Source organism: Haematobia irritans, chromosome 5 (genome assembly GCF_050003625.1).
Source record: "Haematobia irritans isolate KBUSLIRL chromosome 5, ASM5000362v1, whole genome shotgun sequence".
NCBI classification, from domain to species: Eukaryota; Metazoa; Arthropoda; class Insecta; order Diptera; family Muscidae; genus Haematobia; species Haematobia irritans.
In genome coordinates, this window is record NC_134401.1 from 37,839 (window position 1) to 56,608 (window position 18,770).

General features: G+C 33.6%; 2 protein-coding genes across 6 annotated transcripts; one reads left to right on the forward strand and one right to left on the reverse strand.

Moving 5' to 3' along the window:
• Positions 1 to 1,676: 1,676 nt before the first annotated feature.
• On the reverse strand, positions 1,677 to 17,279 carry Acsl (Acyl-CoA synthetase long-chain). Of its 4 annotated transcripts, XM_075310991.1 has the most exons (13): positions 17,150 to 17,279; positions 7,498 to 7,650; positions 7,390 to 7,419; positions 5,894 to 6,029; positions 5,163 to 5,808; positions 4,476 to 4,635; positions 3,282 to 3,456; positions 3,092 to 3,231; positions 2,866 to 3,038; positions 2,697 to 2,806; positions 2,483 to 2,636; positions 2,151 to 2,426; positions 1,677 to 2,098 (listed from the first exon to the last, which is right to left on the reverse strand). In XM_075310991.1, exons 3-13 carry the CDS (start codon positions 7,410 to 7,412, stop codon positions 1,944 to 1,946), a joined length of 2,148 nt encoding a protein of 715 aa, XP_075167106.1. In that variant the 5' UTR covers positions 7,413 to 7,419; positions 7,498 to 7,650; positions 17,150 to 17,279; the 3' UTR covers positions 1,677 to 1,943. The 4 variants fall into 4 exon arrangements, with proteins under 4 accessions (XP_075167106.1, XP_075167104.1, XP_075167105.1 ...); XM_075310989.1 differs by having other exon boundaries at positions 7,390 to 7,650; positions 17,060 to 17,213; XM_075310990.1 differs by lacking the exon at positions 17,150 to 17,279 and adding an exon at positions 16,946 to 16,968 and having other exon boundaries at positions 7,390 to 7,650.
• Positions 11,650 to 16,768, forward strand: LOC142239218 (uncharacterized). Of its 2 annotated transcripts, XM_075310988.1 has the most exons (3): positions 11,651 to 11,778; positions 13,488 to 14,086; positions 14,645 to 16,768. In XM_075310988.1, exons 2-3 carry the CDS (start codon positions 13,636 to 13,638, stop codon positions 16,492 to 16,494), a joined length of 2,301 nt encoding a protein of 766 aa, XP_075167103.1. In that variant the 5' UTR covers positions 11,651 to 11,778; positions 13,488 to 13,635; the 3' UTR covers positions 16,495 to 16,768. The 2 variants fall into 2 exon arrangements, with proteins under 2 accessions (XP_075167102.1, XP_075167103.1); XM_075310987.1 differs by having other exon boundaries at positions 11,650 to 11,778; positions 13,488 to 16,768.
• Positions 17,280 to 18,770: the final 1,491 nt, after the last annotated feature.

Here is an 18,770-nt window from a genome sequence, read left to right on the forward strand (position 1 = left end):
TACCCACCTTAAAAATAAATTTCGTTTTTTTTTTAACAGTCTTAACAGTATGGGATGGTGTTGCGAATCATTCGTTTCAATGAACCCATAGTTTTTTTTTTTTTTGAAGATAAAAAAATCATATATTCCTTTTTATTATTATTGAACATACAACACTATTTGTTATTTAAAGCTTAAACTTTTATAGCGGTTCCATAATCTTCCGTTATGCTAAAACGCTTCTTTCAAACTAGTGATTTTAATTATAAAATTCACAGGGGAATTACCCATTTTTGTCCAAGATTTAGTCTTTCTGATGCAAGAAATAATTCCCTTTCCATGAGCTTGTTATGTTTTATAAATAAAATGCAATTGTGTTTTAAATATATATTTGCGTGTTTATTTTAATTCTGCTCTTCTATAAACAAAAATGGGAAAGTCATCGAATAGTTCAGCACTAACATTAAACTTAGATTTACTGATCTTTCGGTTTATAAATAAAATGCAATTGTTATTTGAATATATTTATAGACTTGCATATGTTTATTATTACTGGCTTTAAGTCTCCCTTTTATAAACAAAAAAGAGAAATCCATCAAATAGTTCAGCACTAACCTTAAACTTAGATTTACTATATTAAATACACTTAATGTAATAACAAATTATAACTACAAACTAGCATCCAAAGCATGTTCATGAATAAAAATTTACAAGGATTCCTTAAAATCAAAGTTTTAGCCGATACTAAATAAATTAGTAAATTTTTAAATAAGCTTTTGAAACTCCAAGATGTTGAATATATAACATCAAATAATAAATTATTTAACAAAAAATAAATACTAAAAATTTTCAGCAATTACGAAATTGGAAAGTTTTAAAATTTCCGAAAATAAATATAGTTCCGAGCTAAGATTCTGCAAAAGAACTCGCATAATTTGTTTAAATGTAATTTTCTCGACGAAAAAGTTACACGGTTAATAAATAGCTCCATACGGATGTTACACTTTCTTAATTAAATTAAAAAAGACATCGAAATAAACAATAACTATACCATTGGGTACATTGCAAATTTCAACTTAGTGCCAAGATCTATGTCAGTAAAGATAAATTTTGTGAAATAAGTGCTAATTTCACTGAAGGTAACACCATAAACTTGAAGTAACCAAATACCATGGAGAATAAAGACTATTTTTCTTTTAGGACACCAGGAATATTTGTGTTTAATGTTTACTATGTGCTATACAATAACCATAAATATTTTAATAGTTCATTACATTTTGGTCAGATACGAGTACTTATTATAAAAACATGAATTCAATAAGAATGGAATAACCCATATGTGTTTATAGTAATAAGTTCATGGTAAATTTGGATCGTAGCATGATCCCTTCTAACCATACATAGTAGTCTCTTGGCTATCTATACAGACACTCTCTGCACTGTTCCGTAAGAATTTAATTATCACTGTATAAGCTGTAGGTAAACTTGTCCTCAGAGCTTATATTTGTTTAAAAATTACCCAAGTTGTGGCTCACGCTGTCGCAAATTGAAAGATTTTATTCGCTTAAATTCAAGACTTATTCCATAATTATTAAATCAATAATAACTGTTAGCATACGATCTGCATATTGAAGATGAAATGTACAAATCGTATCAAATTATTTGATTTGCGAAATCGTAAACGAAAATGTGGGGGATTAACATGTATCCATTGCGTAAAAATGTATTTCAAACCTGTGATTTTTGTTTTTTATAGTAGGGTAGCTACAATTTTTAACAAAGGAGTTTATATATTTTTGGGTTTAATAATAAATAATTTGTGTTCCTTATAATTGTGTATTAAGTTTTCGGAGACATGAAGGACATGATATCAAGACTCTTGAAGTATTTTTTTTAATTTTGTATGTCATAGACTCTAGTATATATTTTCAGTGTGTGAGCTTCGTCTAGTTTTTTAGCCAGTTTCATGAGGCATACATACGATTAATATCATGCTGATATTTATCTTGAATGTCTTTGCGTTTGAGCTTGAAAGCGGCGGTCACCAGTCCCATATCAGGCGACCAAACTTCTTTGCATAAAGTTATAGCGGCGGGTACTTCATACTTTTGCAGTTTACCTGTAATTAAATTGTTAAAAGATATTAAAAACGCACGTACACTCACACTTACATTTTCTAGCATGTTCTGCAATTTCCTTAATAACTGCCTTTTCTATTACAGGGTTAGAACACAACTCTTCGAACGATTTTCCTTCTAATCCATGACGTATAGACAGTTCTTCCAAGTGTTTTTGATTTGGTACAACTAATGCGACTGTAAATTGCTTGGTTGGATCTCCATATACGCATATATTTTCTACCAATGGACACGTTTTCAACTCCGATTCCACTTTACCTAATGAAACATATTCTCCGGCTTGCAATTTAACTAAGTCTTTCTTACGATCTGAAAACGTTTGTTTAACACAATGTAAACAGGGTAAGAGCAAAAAAAAAACAAACCTATAATCTTAAGTACACCATCTGGATGTATTTCTCCGATGTCTCCTGTTTTGAACCAACGCTTTCCGTCCTCGTCAAAGAAGTCATCGGATGTTTTGTTGGGAAGTTTATAATATCCCATCGATACACATTCGCCACCAACGAGAACCTCACCCTATATAGGAAAAATGTAACTTGGTTCATATTATGCAACATTTAACAGGAATGCACTTACTTGAGGATACGGTTTATTCGTCACCCTGTAGCCTCCTTCTTCCCAATTGACTAAACGTATTTCGCATACTGTCAGGGGGGCACCAACACGTCCATATTGTATATCACGGTCTAATTGTAATAAATATATTTATTTTATATTGAATGACATTTTTATTCATTTGTCTTACAATCCATAACAGTTGCCCCAGACGTGGTCTCCGTTAGACCATAACCTTGAATTAAATCAACGCACAAGCATGTTTTTATTTGTTCATGTGTATCTGGCGAAAGAGGTGCGCCGCCGGACATCATAATACGAACCCGACCTCCCATTAATTTTGCAACTTTTTTAAACACCAATCTACAATAAATGTTTTATGTTAAATTAATTTTATTACTTAAAAAATAATTTACCTATCCACCAGTGGCGTTTGATACCCTTTTTTAGTCCATTTAACTTTGTATTGATACAGGAATTGGAACAATGCTTTTTTGAAAGCGGAGCCGGAATTTACTTTATCATTAATACCTTTTGAGATGCGATCTAGAATGAGCTAAACAATAATATTAATAAAGAAATAGCCATTTAAGACAATAAACTTACTGGCACAGTTGTCATGCATGTGGGTTTCAACACAGTTGCGTCTCCCTTAGAACCTCTCATGATTTTACTACTGGTATCTATTAATGTCAGTGGTGTGGAATAGCCGATTGGTACCCCAGTCATTAAGCAAACGCTCTCTGCAACCAATTCGAAAACGTGGGCCAGGGGAAGAAAACTAATAAAAAAGAATTAAATCACTATTTATGCCAAAAACGAATACTTCGATATGTACAACTACTGCGACATTGCTGCCGGCCTTTCAAATTCCATAAAAATTTGGAAAACAAAATTAAAATTTACATTTTGGATGACGGCCTTCGATATCCATCGAGATCTTACTTCTGAAGTGTAAATCTTGAACCAATATAAGTAACTAAGTCTTCGCCCATATTAACTTTATTTACAATCTTCATTTAAGAACAATAAGCAAATTCAATAATTATTTACTAAATAAAAGAGTTTGTTGAATACCAATGTAAACAACAACAAAATTACAGTATATGCATATATTAATTAATCAAATGTTACCCATATTAACTGATACTTGAAAACAATCCAATAAAAAGGAAGACAACCAGATTAAATAATGTCTCATTGAAATATTAAAATTGAAGAAATTTAACATATTAGCAATTGTTAAGAACTGAATCTAGCGCATTCCAAACATCACATATTGTGTGTTCTAGTTTTAGTAATAAGCATTAATTTTGTTTTTGAAGAGGCTCTAAAAGATCGAGTATTTATTTTAGAATATGAAGTGTACAAAGGAAATGTTGACTTCGGAAGAAGTAAGTCTCCATATCCATCGAAGTCGTTCTTCTGGGCGGACATTGAACCAGAATACATTGGAAGTAGCATTAGAGCTAAATAAATAGGAAGGCAATTATATTGAATTATGCATCATTGAAATAATAAAACTAAAGTAATGTAACATATTCGCTAGTTTTAAGAACCAAATCTAAAGCGTGAAAGTCTTAAATTATATAATCCTATCGATATTATCGAAAATTTCGAAGAATATCATAATAAACCAGAATAAATGCTATATGTTCGCATTTGCTAGGAACATATTCTAGTGTATACGAGCCAGCTACGTCTTCTTTTCTAAGATTTCTTCAAATATTTTCATTATTTTGTGAAGAAGTTATCGAAAACTTCTATATTTATCTAAAACGAGTTGTTTAAATTACATACCCAATCAAAACATCATCGGGATATATCGGTACAACATCACAAAATCCTTTCATTGTAGCAATACAGTTTTTGTGTGAAAGTAACACCCCTTTTGGCGTTCCGGTTGAGCCAGAAGTATACATTATAATCGCTATATCATTGCCGTTAGGAGCAACACCCTCTGAAATGGAAGTGGGAAAAACAAATGATTAATAAAACGATCTATTTGCTACAAAAATATTTTCTGCTCATATGAAATTATATTTTTTCGGCACAATCAGAGATAAAGTAGGAATATAATGGTTGATTAAATATCGTCGTTTTCAGGCAACAATATTTTCTTTAAAGTTATTAGTTCAAAATTTTTATTATATCGCTCCCTTTCTCTTTGTATAGATGACGAATTGAGTGATCATTAAACAATTTAGTAATTTAAATTGAAACAAAATAAAATATTAATAGAAGTGCCGAAAAATAGATATTTGGGCATATCTAAGTTACAATTTCTTTATGTATTTATAAACGGCTGGGAGTCAAATATACTACAGTTAAATAAATTTTGTTTGTATTTTTAAATTTTTAAATTTTTTTAATATAATAATTTTCCATAATTAAGGTATTTTGTTATGCTATATAATACGTTTTTCGGCCTTAGGGATTTTGAATTTGTGTATAAACAAATAAATAAAAACACTCCGGTAAACTTACCAAATTTGCTATCTTGACCCATTCGTGTAACATGTGAAAAGGGAATAATCTTGACACCTTCTTTAAAACCTGTGATGTCTGTTTTATGCAATTGGTCCTCCATATATATAATTGTGTTAACTTGAGGACATTTATCCAGTAGCAGTTTAAATTTTGGAAGCAAATCGTGCGATGTAATTACAGTTGTCACTTCAGTTTCACTTATGCAGTGGGCCACACCTTCATCTCCCAGTGTTGCGTAAACAGTAACAATCGACATAGACTGCTTGAAACAACCGTGGGCTGCTATCATCCATTCTGCGCGTGTCTCAGCAAATATAACAATATTCTTCCGAGGCTCTTGACCACATTCGCGCAATCCACGTCCAAACGCTGCTGCCATGCGCTCAGTTTCAATAAAATTTTTCCATTTATAATCCCCCATATTATATTTTTTAAAAATACGCCCATTAGGTTGCACCTCGTCCTCCTCGCTTAAAATTTGCCGTGTGCCCAGACAACGTTTTGACGAATGTGTTTTAGCAACGTAATTAAAAACCTTTTCGAGAGTATCTATGTTATCCTGCAACATTTTAATATGGACATCTCTAGGTGGTTCAATAGTCCTATAAGTTAAGGTTGATTCATCGTTGGATACTATTTTTGCCTTAAAAAAAAAACATTTATTTAAAAGTGAATAGAGAATAGTTCTTTCATATATTGAAGTAAATAATTTTAGTAGTTGTGCTTACCTTGACGCGTTTTGCTTCCTGCCTGCGTTTCCATGGTCTTTGTAACACCAAGTACACCGGTAATGTGATGATATCGCACACAAACGCAATAGCTTTTATTGCTCCAATCGCGCTCTGTATCCAGAAACTTTCCATTCTAAAAAAAATAGAAAAGTTAAAATTAATATAGTTCGAATTTTAAACTTTTTTGCAATTTAAAGTATTAAGGACAGTTAAGAAAGTTCAAGATGCAACAATCTTCTGAAGTGAATTTTCATATAAGTGGTGTCATTTTTTTATTCAAGAAAAATGTAATTTTTTTTTTTGATATAAATAATCTGATATTTCATTCATAATAATGTCATTCAAATGAACACCACAATAACGCGTAAGGAAGTATATCCTTTGCATGAAAAGTTTCGTAACCAAATTGCAAAATGGCTGTACTGTGCCCGTAAATATCACAATGAATTCTCTCTTCGTAAAATTAAGGTCCAATGACTCTGCTTGGGCGTAAAACCCATAGAACCGTCAAACGTTGAGGATTGAGAAGCCTCTTGCGGTTTTCGAGCAACAGATGCGGTAATTTTGCTTTTTTACGTGGGCATTGTCAGTCAATATGATTTACATGCTTCAACAAGAGTGCGTTGTTGAAGCATGTATTTTCCCATATTCAGTAAAGGCATACTTTCTACTAGCTAAATGTCAAAAAAAAAATAACATTTCTAAAACCCTTTAGGTTAGGTTAGGTGGAAGCCCGATGTATCATGCTCACTTAGAATATTCAGTCCATTGTGATACCACATTTGTGAACTTCTCTCTTATGACTGAGTGCTGCCCGATTCCATGCTAAGCTCGATGACAAAGGACCTCCTTTTTATAGCCGAATCCGAACGGCGTTCCACATTGCAGTGAAACCACTTAGAGAAGCTTTGAAACCCTCAGAAATGTCACCAGCATTACAGAGGTGGGATAATCCACCGCTGAAAAACATTTTGGCGTTCGGTCGAAGCAGGAATCGAACCCTCTACCCTGTGTATGCAAGGCGGGCATGTTAACCTAAAACCCTTTAGCATAAAAGAAATGTACCATGGTTTCTATACATAATTAGTCTGTAATAGTATTAAAGACTATATGAAAATGATTTTTTGTTGTTCTGAAGCTGTGTGAATTACAATGATCATTAATAGAACAATCAACATTAATAACGCAAGCACAAACGTTTGGAACCGTACAAGACATGTTCACGTATTGGGATTTATGTCCTTAACATTTCAAAATTTTTAACGGGCTTTTGGAACAGATGTAAAAATATAACTTAATAAATTGTTACACAATCTGGGGATTTTCCACATTAATAAATTTAACAATTAATACTGGATCAGATCGTGACAAAAAAACATGCTAAATATACAATTTATAAACATATAACGTTTTAACGGATAATATTTTATACAATTTATTGGCAAAGCATGCTTACAGTCTTGCTAAATAAATACGATGATATATATACTCACTGCGCATCGTCTTCGATAAACATGTTTTCGCTGTAACGTTTCCAAACAAATTTAATGTGTTTTATTACTAACTCGATTCACCGGTTTTGTAAAGTGTATTTTTAGTACTTTACTGTTACCCTTGCGCCAAGCCTAGATCCGTCAAAATTGAAAAACGCTGATTTCCTTAAAGATGGTTAATGAATTGTGGGATTTATTTGATGAGTGACATATGGCAGAATATCCTTTTACAGATGAATTGTGATCCAACTAATTTATTTTCTAGAAATGGAAATAAAAACAATTCATACATATGGTTAAAAATGATTTCCAAAAAGGGATATATTGACAACAGTGATAAAGTTGCAAATACAAATAAAAAAAAAAACAATTTCCTTAATATCCGCTTTAAAGATACCCTATCAGCAAAACAGCTAATCGCATACAAAAATTTCACCTCCGCTTATATGCGCTAATCGGATACTGAGAAAAACTTGAAAAGTGACATAATACATAATTCAGAAATGAGCCACATATTTTATTTTTACATTTACCCGAAACAAATAATGCATACATATAGTTATATTTATGGAAAAAGAGGCAATAACTGTAATGCTTTACCAATAAACAGAACATGCTAATGGAAAATACAACGCTAACCATTGCACCACGGTGGCACCAAATTAACCCAATCGTTGTTTTTTTTTTTTAATATAAACTCAGTGATATCTCTTAATATTTGCTGAAAAGTTTAAATTATCATTCAAAATTAAAAAAAAAAGAGTTGCAGCTCAAGATTGTATAATAAATAAATTTGACCGCCGGTACGTTATCGTAAAAAATTAACTTGATGTTCTATGTGTCTTTCATAATTGATATCCATTTTAACAACCCAGTTTATCGTAGCTATTCCTTTATTTATTTATTTATTAAACATATAGTAAATGTAAGAACAATAGAGAATAATCTAGCACTAGTTACTTAGACTATCAGCCAAAATTTTATTAACAATTGCAGACTGGAAGTTTATAGTATTATTTATATTTATATTACAATATCAAACTATCGAGTTCGCATGAACATTGTCTATTAAACTTTTGGTTTAAGTTTTTCGATTGAAGCTGCGTCATATAAATGCAAACGTACTTTGTACCTTGAACGAGTAAATCATTTGTTTTTAATCTTTGACCATTCATAAGATCAGATGTGAATGCATTTGCAGTATATGCATTATATATGTGTATAAAAGTACAAAGGTGATATAAAATAAATATAGTATATACTTTAAATGAACATTATTTATGTAACAAGTGTGTAAAACAAAATCAAAATACCGTTGTTTTGATATTGTGTTAATATATTACAAATGCATCCACAAATAGGATACTAAATAAAATCTTAATCGTAGCTAATTTTATTATGATATCAAAATCGTTTCGTCAAAAATAAAAAATGAGAATAATCAAATTTTCTTCGACACTTATTACCAGTTAATATAAGCGAGGTCGACGACGACAGGAAGAGTTCTTTTCTAGGACAAAGCAAAATGTAATATGGGGTTAATGCCATCTGGCAAGATAAGTCTCAATATGCACTTCGTATAAGTACATGGCTCAATATTCCTAAAAAAAACTTTAATCGACAACACTGGGACTGCTATTCTCATAACTTAATATAAACCAAATTAAAAAAAGAGTAGAAAGTATTCTAACTAAAAAGCTACGAAGCACGTATATGTAACATCTTTACAAAATATGTACCAACGCAGATACGGTTAGATGTTGTGCAACCATTGACATGTCCGCATGTGCACGTATCTATCGATTTAAATTCTGAATGGAACAAACAAAAAATAATGGGTGATTTGTAAGAGGTATAGGAAATTTTTCAAAGCGTATGCACATAATTCAGAAATGTTAATGAAATTATTTATTTGAATCCTTAGTACGGTCCAATTATTCAATGTTTGAGCAATATTTGTTCCAAAAGATGACCGCGACTGCGCCCGAAAGGGTACATCCGCTTAGTCCAATTTTGGTGTACTCTTTTCAACATTTCGGCCGGCATCTCACGAATAAATACGTCAATATTTTCATCCAATGCGTCAATTGAAGCGAGCTTGTCTACATAGATATGAGCTTTACCATAGCACATCAAAAATAGTCTAAAGGCGTTAACTCACGATGTAGGCCAATTGACCAGTCCAAACCATGAAATAAAATGTTCACCGAACTCGCCTCTCAATCACTCCATTGTTACGCGTGCTGTGTGTCAAATGACACCGTCTTTTTGAAACCACATGTCAACCAAGTCAAGCAGCATTGCATTTTGTAAAATATCTGTACAATCAACTGACTTCATTATATTGCTTAGGCCAATCGATTTGATTTTTAGCGAACTTTAATCCTTTTTAATATTCATTTTGGATAACAACTACGGACTCTAAAGCCATTTCCTACGTGTGTGTGTGTTTTTTTTTTTATTAGATACAAAATTTTCCGTAGGACAATTCCAAATATTTTCTACAATTTAGGGTTTTTGTTTGGCTTGAGTTCATGAACTAATTAAAATTAATATAATTAATATACCATCGGTGATCATATTCACGGAGATATTATATTTTGCAATGTTATAGACTTCCTCTTAATAAACTCTAACAGAAAAATAATTAATCAATAACGTTATACTATTTACTTATACTCTACAAATGGAATTTGTGTGGTTTACAATGATATACAGTATGTCAAGAAAGTCTTTTGACATTGCCAAATATTTCAAATTCTAGAAATAATTGAAATATTAAATATTTTATTAAATTTTTAATTCTGTGTACGTATGTATACTTTGCAAAATACATAATAAAATATTTTTTTAAAATTTCATTATATTTAATTTTGGAACAAAACATAATTTTTATCCCATTGTCAAAACACTTTCTTGACAAACTGTATTTATCAGAAACTTTTTGATTTGGTCCAAATGTTTCCGTAGGGCAATATCGAATAATATGTTCCTAAAGGGTGGTAATCTGATCGGTTTCTACACCGAAAAGCAGCTTACTTTCACAAATACTTTTTCGAATCAAATAATTTTAGGAGACCAAATGGAAATAAATCCTCTCATCCATGATTTGACGAAACTTCATGCCAGAAAGTTATGGAGTTCATCATTAAAATTTTGTTAATCAGTAATTGATAACGTTTAAGTTAAACACTATGAAAAAAACTAGACAAATGATTAGGAAAAAATGGGAATTGGGTCCATTATCATGGTATACGACCCATACATGTTCCTGTATAATGGTAGTAACAAAGTATTTGCAGCCGCATATAACTGTGTTACTGAACACGAAATTAAATATTTCGTCAAAAGCCAGAATACTAAAAAAACACTTTTCGTCACATTTCAAGCGACCTTCATTCTCAATGATATCAACCGTATTAGGAAATAAAAGAATACACTTGGAAAGTTTTTACAGCGAGTGACTTATACGAATTCAAATAAGGATTTGTGCAGATTAGACTGATATACGTCCCATATTGATTCCCGCATGATGTGAATAAAACCAGCATCCGGGTGCCACCACATATAAATTATATAAGTGAACCCAAATTAAATGTATACCTCAAAACACTTGAAGTATCCAAATCCATATTATGAAAAAAGTTATCATCGAATTTGACACGTTTTGCGTTTTGTTTCTGAAATGAAAAACTATACCAGAATTTCCAAAATACCTCGGGAATTTTTTAGAGCAATTAACTCCTATACTGTACGCACTTGTCACACGCAGCAAATTCCTGAACCTTCAAATATGCTGGCTATTGAAAATATGCCCAATATACAGCGCTAGGTGAAAAATTTACAAATATTGTATTTTATTAAATCTATGTCATTCTTCGTTGAGCCTTTGCTGTGTAGACATCGTTCCTTGCTTGTGAAGAGAAACCTTTTTGATTTTGTATTCAGTTCTAACTGTGTGCATTGATTTGAATACTGTTGGACAATTTCATTGTCTTGTTGGTGGTTGTTATTTTGTGTATCTGGTGTGAGTGGTTGTGCAAAATTAACCGCTGGCCTTAGTGGTGGCCATGGAAAGTGGTGTGGAGGAGAAGGCTGGGCCTTCTAAGTCCATGATTGTTTGTCATATTGATACTGACAAAAAATGTGACAATAAAAAGAAACTGACGAAACCTATAAAAGGCAGAAATGTTAGACCTGCGATTATTAATAATTGTGAAGTAGCTGAAACGGGGGTTGACGAGGCTATGAATGTTGATGTGATTGTTAATGATGGTGATGGTGGTATTGCGGCGAAAAATGCGAGACCGCGAGAAGAAATGGTGGTACATGAAAGCAAAAAAAGAAGAGTGAATGATTCGTTGGTGAGATATTCGAATAATCATAAAGGTGAGCCACACGTATTGGTAGACACCTCTGAGGTAGATAATGGTACTAACAAAAAAGTTAAAAATGGTCTCTATTTTGTACAGAAAATAAGAGACATTAAGTCTGACGAGTTTGACAAGATCAAGAAGATCGATGCAATTGGTGTTACGTTATATAAATTAACGTTTGAGGATGTTGAATCAGCCAATAAATTTTTAGACAATGAAGAGTTGAGGAAAAGAAAGTTGAGGGCCTTTGTCCCCAGAAACTTTGTTGAAACTTTCGGTGTCATTAGAAATGTGCCTTTATGCTATAGTGAACAAGAGATTTTAGAAAATGCAACTTCAAGTATCAATATTACTTCTGTTAAACGTTTTACCAGGCGCGATGAAAAAGAGGTGGGTGTTTTTCATCCAACTGAAACAGTCAAAATTGGCTTTGCGGGTGATGATCACCCTAGTTGGATAGTGTTTGAAAAGTCTGTTCTGGTTGTCAGCACATACTATCCTGCTATCAGACAGTGTTACAACTGTGGTCGCTTGGGCCATACTAAACTGGGTTGTCGGTCGAAGAAACGATGTATAAAATGTGGTGCTGATAGTGAAGTCTGCAATGGCCAATGTGGTGGTAAAAAATGCATTCTGTGTAAGGCTGAAGGCCATCTTGCTAGTGACAAGGAAATTTGTCCGAGCTGGATAAAAGAAATAGAAACCAACAAGATTATGACGCGTAAAAAGATGTCAAAACGTGAGGTACTTCAGAAATACAACAACCAAAATCGTTTTGATCTTTTAGCTGATGATGACAGTTTTCCGGAATTATCTAATGGAAGGAATAGAAAGAAGACTGCCCCAGTGAGGGAGGATATGAGAGACAGAGATGTTAATCAAATTTTAACCCCATACACTTATAGCTCTGTGGCTAAGAGGCAGAGAAAAGAATATGTTCATCGCACCGGTGTGCAAACTCATCCGAGGATGTTTCCGGAAACGCAGCCCTCATCGCCTGTTTATATGACAAGTGAGCTGAGAGTCAGTGAACTCGAGAAAGTCACCAGTGAGATGCTGGCTTTCATGATGGACTTTTTCAAGATGTCTGGTAACACTGTTGCTATAGATGCTGCTAATCATTTTAATTCGCGCCTGGTAAAATGTGGTTTGGTGCCTCAATCTTCTAATTCTAGTCTTTTATCTAATTCTTCATTTTATGGTAAAGATACTACAGTATAATGTGCAGTCGTTTACAAAAAACAAGAATTATCTAGAATTTTATGCGAATAACTACAACTTTGACATTTTAGTGCTGTCTGAAATTTTTTCTGAAAACAGAGATAATAGAAATAGAATGATTAATTTCAATCTTGTTCAGAAATTCAGACCTGATGGCTATGGGGGTGTAGCCATTGCTCTGAGGAAATATATAAAATTTTCCAGAATCGTATTTGAAACTGAATTTGACATAATAATTGTCAAAACCAGTAATCTTCATACAAATTTTACAATTGCGTCGGTTTACTTCCCTCCGTCTATGCCATTGTATATTCTGGCTGGTGAAGTAGGAAGACTATGCAATTTTTTAGATAGACATGAGAATGTTATTCTGATGGGAGACTTCAATGCTCGTAACACTGTTTGGGGAGATAATATCTCCAATAGAAAAGGGAAAGAACTGGAGACCATTTTTAGCTACTCTAGATTAAAATGCATCAATTCCAATAACATCACTTTCAGAAGGAATGACGAGTCTGATGGTTCGGTGCTCGATCTCACTTTCATTAGTACATGTTTGGAGGGAACATGGACTGTGAGCGACTGTTATCTTGGTGGCAGCAGACACTTTCCCATTACGGTTGTCATAGATTCAAGGAAAAAATCAAAGATGAAATTTCTATCCAAAAATAAACTTCTGATGTCGCTTTCGAAGTTGGAGCTTGAGCCGGATTTGGATAGTATACAAAAGTCTATGAAAGATGAAGTTGAGTATGCCTCATATGTTGTTCCAGATGGACGTAGCCCAAAGTTTTGGTGGAGTGAGGAACTCAAGGTTGGGTTTCGCAGGCAGTGGGCGGCTGCTAAGAAAGCCAGGCTTTTTCCCTCGTATAACAATCTTGAAGATGCTAGAAAAGCGACTGAGCACTGGAAGAATATGGTGGCTGAGGCCAAGAAAAAGTGTTATCTTGCCAAACTAGATGAAATCAACAAGTCTCCCAACACTAAAAATGCCTGGAAGTTTATTAATAACATCCGTGGAAGAAATAATCCTACTAGATCTATTTGGAATGATGAAAATAATGCTGTATACTTGGAGCACCTTAAAAATCAAGTTACTGGTGAGAATGTGATTATTGATTTTCCTTTGGTTAATCACTTCATTGAACCATTTGATTTTGAAGAGTTTATTTTGTGTCTATCTGGAAAAAGGTCTCAGTCGGCTGGAGGACATGATGGAATAACGTATAATATGATTAAATCTCTCTCGGGCATTTCCAAACGCGCTTTGTTAACAGCTATGAACAATGCTTTTTTGACTAACACCATTCGAGATGATTGGAGAATTATAAAAATTGTGCCTATACCAAAACCGAAAAAGAATCATAATGACCCTAAAAACTTTCGGCCAATATCATTGATATCGGTGTTTCTAAAATGTATTAATTTAATGGTGAAAGAAAGAATCTCAGTACACTTTGACAGTGTGGATATTATACCCAGAAGATCATTTGCATACAAAAAGAATTCTTCCACAAGTACATGTATTAATGAACTCTTGCATAGAGTTGCCTTGCTTAAGGCCAACAACTTCAAGGTTGTTATTCTGTCTCTTGATATATGTGATGCTTATAATTGTGTCAAGATTGATATGCTACAGAGAAAACTCATCCTTTCAGGTTTGGATACTGCGTACTGTAACTGGATCATTAATTTTCTCTCTCACAGAATACTGAAGTTGAGTAATTCGGAGGTGTCTGTGTACAATGGGTTGCCACAAGGTAGTTGTCTGTCGCCACTGCTGTTTAACTTATACACTGCCAGTCTTCATACCCTTGAGGATGGCAATACAACTATTTTTCAATATGCAGATGACTTCATCATAATGTCGTATCACCGTGATTTTGCTGAGGCTAGATCGAACCTTATTGACAAGGTAAGAGAATTCATGGACACCTGTAGAAATCTTAATTTATCCTTTAATCCATCCAAATCGAACACAATGTATTTTGCTAAAAATGGTTTTAAAAATATTGATATGGTTATCGATGGTACTAGAGTTGAGCAGACGAAAAAACTGCGATTTCTAGGCAGAATTGTCACGAATTCCTTGTCGATAAAGGACCATTATGATTCTATTTCAAAGGAGACGCAGAATCGTGTAAACATGCTTAAGTGCCTCACTTCTATTCGAGGGGGTTTGCATCCCAATGTTGCGTTGAATGTGTATAAAAGCATTGTTAGATCAAAGATAGAATATGTGAGAACCACAGCGGCAGATGCCCCGAAGAGTATTAATAAAAGAGTGGAAAGATTACAGACTGACATGTTAAGGAGAAGTCTAGGTGTTGCCAGATCTTCCCCCACACATATTGTTTATGCATTGGCTCATGAACTCCCCCCAGAGTTTAGAGCAGTGTACCTGACAGCGAAAGAACTCATTAAGGTGCAATCCAGAGATAAGGTGCTGTATGATCTAGTGTCTGATAATCCAAAAGTCAACTCCAGCTACAGTTACGTATATTATGAATTTCCTCAAATTTTTGATAGTATTGAGCACATTTCTAACTCCTTGACATCTAGAAAAGTTACTGTCAGACTCAACCTATTGCCTAATGGGAAGAATAACTATCCCATAGATATATTAAAGTCCATCTACCTCAGCGAAATTGATGGCTATAAAAATTTTAATTTTACTATTTTTGCTACTGATGCTTCTGTTTCTACTAACTCTATTGGCTGTGGTATTGTCAATGTATCCACAAATCAACGATTTCTTTTCAGAATTGGTTTTGCTGCCTCATCCACTTTTGGGGAACTATGGGCATTAGTCAAGGCTCTGGAGATTGCCATTGAACATGAAGATGACAAGTGTGTACTGTTCACGGATAGCCTTGCTGCATGCAAGATTATTGCCAGTGAAAACACCAACAACTACATTGCCGCTACATTTCATCAAAAACTTCAAGATTCTAACATCAATAAATGCCATATTGTCTGGATTCCTGGTCATAGAGGACTGAACATAAATGAGTTAGCAGATGAAACAGCCAAACTTGCTGCAGAGTGTGGGGCACCCCTTAACCCTAAACTCACTCCTGAAGAAGGCCTAAACAAAATCCGAACAGCTCTATGGAATAATTGGAATTTAGAATTCAAGAAAATTTCTCTCTGCAAAAGCATCAAAGCCAGCAAATTATTTGAAGATGTTAGAATAAAGCCGTGGTTTTCGAAGTATATGTTCAACCCCCAAGAAACCAAAATCATCAATCGATTGCACACAGCCCGTACGTATGACAAACCTTTTCTTTTAAAAATTGGAGCTATCAGCTCAGATGTCTGCAACGAATGTTTGGATGCGGAATCAACACATCATACAATTTTTGATTGTACAAAATTCGATGCTCTAAGACTGAAATACAATTTAACTAATCGTTTTACTGATGTTTATGACATCCTGGCTACAAAGGACATAGATTTATATAAATCTCTCGTTAATTTTATTATTGAAACTAACGTTTCAATTTAATTACTTGATTGAATCAACAAGACTGATATGGAATTCATCTGTGATATTTTATGGCTTACGCCTAATCGATTTAAACTAACAACAAACCTAACCTGTGATATTTATAAGCCTGATACATTTATGCCGTCGTCACATTTACAATAATAATTGACTAATTGACTATCATTTATATTTTGAATAACTGATCCTAAACTTTTGTCATGGCGAAACATATGCACTATTTATACCACTCACACCTGATAATTAGAGTCTACTCATATCGGGTTCGATAGCTTCTAATCGGGGCTTTTTTGGCTCAACGAAAGTGTTCATTTGTTTATTTCCGGTGTAGTTTGGGTCTACATCGATCGGTGTATATAACCTGGCCTTTTAATGTCGAAGAGACATTGCCATTAATTAATCAAAACCCAAAAAAAAAAAAAAAAAATAAATCTATGTCTAATAATGATACCGAATTCAGTGGGAGCTATCCAGCTATCTTGTCACACATTTTTTCGCCTAATTTATTTTCACACCGCGTCACACACACTACACCAATTTTGTAACACTAATTCAACTGATATACCTCAACGTTTTTCACGTAAATATTTGAATATATCAAATGGACTTTTCTTTATGTTTTGGCACTTTATTACACCGCGAATCCAGAAATTACCTTGAATTTAAGGAATTTTAAATAATGTGCAGACTTTTGCGACGAAAGTAATAACGAGAGGCTAGCAGTAAATAACCCTTTATTTAACTGTCAATGATATGGTGTGATTACAGCGTTACCATAGGCTACCAAAAACAATAAACGATGCCACCTGTATTAAAAATGTATATGGGGGTTGCCAGCTCTTCTTTCAGGCAGAATATGTTAGTTATATCTCTGTTCGCGTACTCATTATTTTATAATTTTGAAAAATATCGTTTTTGTACCAGTATTAGGTTTGATAGTTTATTTTGTGTTGTATTCCATAAAATGGATTACACAGGGGAAAAATGATTTTGTTGATTAAGAACTGAATATCATTTTTAAAGTTATTCGGGACGCTGAATCCAAATCTGCTCTCGAGTTTTTTCCTTCCGCCACATATATTGGAATAATTATAATAATAATTATTAAAGAAAAGTGATCGTGAAAAAATTACGATTTTAGCGGCTAAACTCGAACTTAGTACCCACCTTAAAGGTGGGTATTAAGTTCGCTAAAGTGAAAACTAAATCAGTAAGAAAAAGGCATAAAATTATACATATTTGTTGCAATTTTTTTTATAACTTGATGGGGAACACAAACAGCTTGAAAACTGAACATAGTACTCAGCTTTAAACTCGACCTTAATACCCACCTTTACGCTGAAAAGCATGAAATTTAACGTTAAAGGCAGATTCACAATGCAATTTCAAATCCACTTACAGAATTTTTCAGTGATATAGTTTGGCTTTTTCCGTGAATTTTTATTATTAATTTAAATTGTTTTATAATACCATATCCACTGATATTTTTCCGATTTTTTTTTTTATTTTTTCATGAAATTAAATAAATTATTTTTATTACTAACAACAAAAGTAAAAGACTATCACGCTAGAACGCGTAAAACTCCCGAATATGTTTTGTTCTGAAATTCGCTGAAGTTCGATAACGTGAACATTTTCGCTAATGTGAACTCTCTTGGTTTCAATGAGTCCACGTTACCGCGAGTGCACTGTAGCTCCCACGTATGTCGTTCGCCCCTTTAATACTCATATGACCACCGTAGTTCAAAATTTTACTCCGCCCCAAGGCATTAGCCGATTTAAATTTTAATTGTACAGTTTTTGTAGAAGTCTAACAAAATTTTGTCAAAATCGGGGCAGATTTAAATATAGGTATGTATATGGAAAATAAATCTTTATATATAGCACTCAACAAATTTGAAGAATTTAAGATGGTATCGAAATGAAAATCTACAAAGTGGTGCAGTGTGGTATGTTTATCTGGCCAAGCAAAGAGGTGACATGTGTCACGTGGCCCTTGATTGCAGATGGGACACACGTCAGTTGCCTGCTATCAATTGCCGATAGGGATACTGGACCCAAAAGCTATAACAGTGCCCTTCATATTTTGTAAACAATTTCCAGAATGTTGCACCATTTTTACCAATCGAAATCGCCATTAGTTGGGCCAAAATTACCCTGGTTTGCCGCGGGAGGTCTCTTTGCTCCGGCGCTATGTGCGGCGGTATCACAGTAAAAGCGCTTTATTCTCGCATAACGAAGGTACGGGGAATCAAGAGTCAAATACACGCAGAACC

Excerpts from the sequence above, each read along its gene's own strand:
- Acsl (XM_075310991.1), bottom strand. The coding sequence starts at position 7,412 with ATGTTTATCGAAGACGATGCGCA. Across the intron at positions 3,232-3,281 it reads CATGCATGACAACTGTGCCA|CTCATTCTAGATCGCATCTC; the intron begins GTAAGTTTATTG and ends ATTATTGTTTAG. Across the intron at positions 2,427-2,482 it reads TGGTGTACTTAAGATTATAG|ATCGTAAGAAAGACTTAGTT; the intron begins GTTTGTTTTTTT and ends AAACGTTTTCAG.
- LOC142239218 (XM_075310987.1), top strand. The coding sequence starts at position 13,636 with ATGAAATTTCTATCCAAAAATAAACTTCTGATGTCGCTTTCGAAGTTG.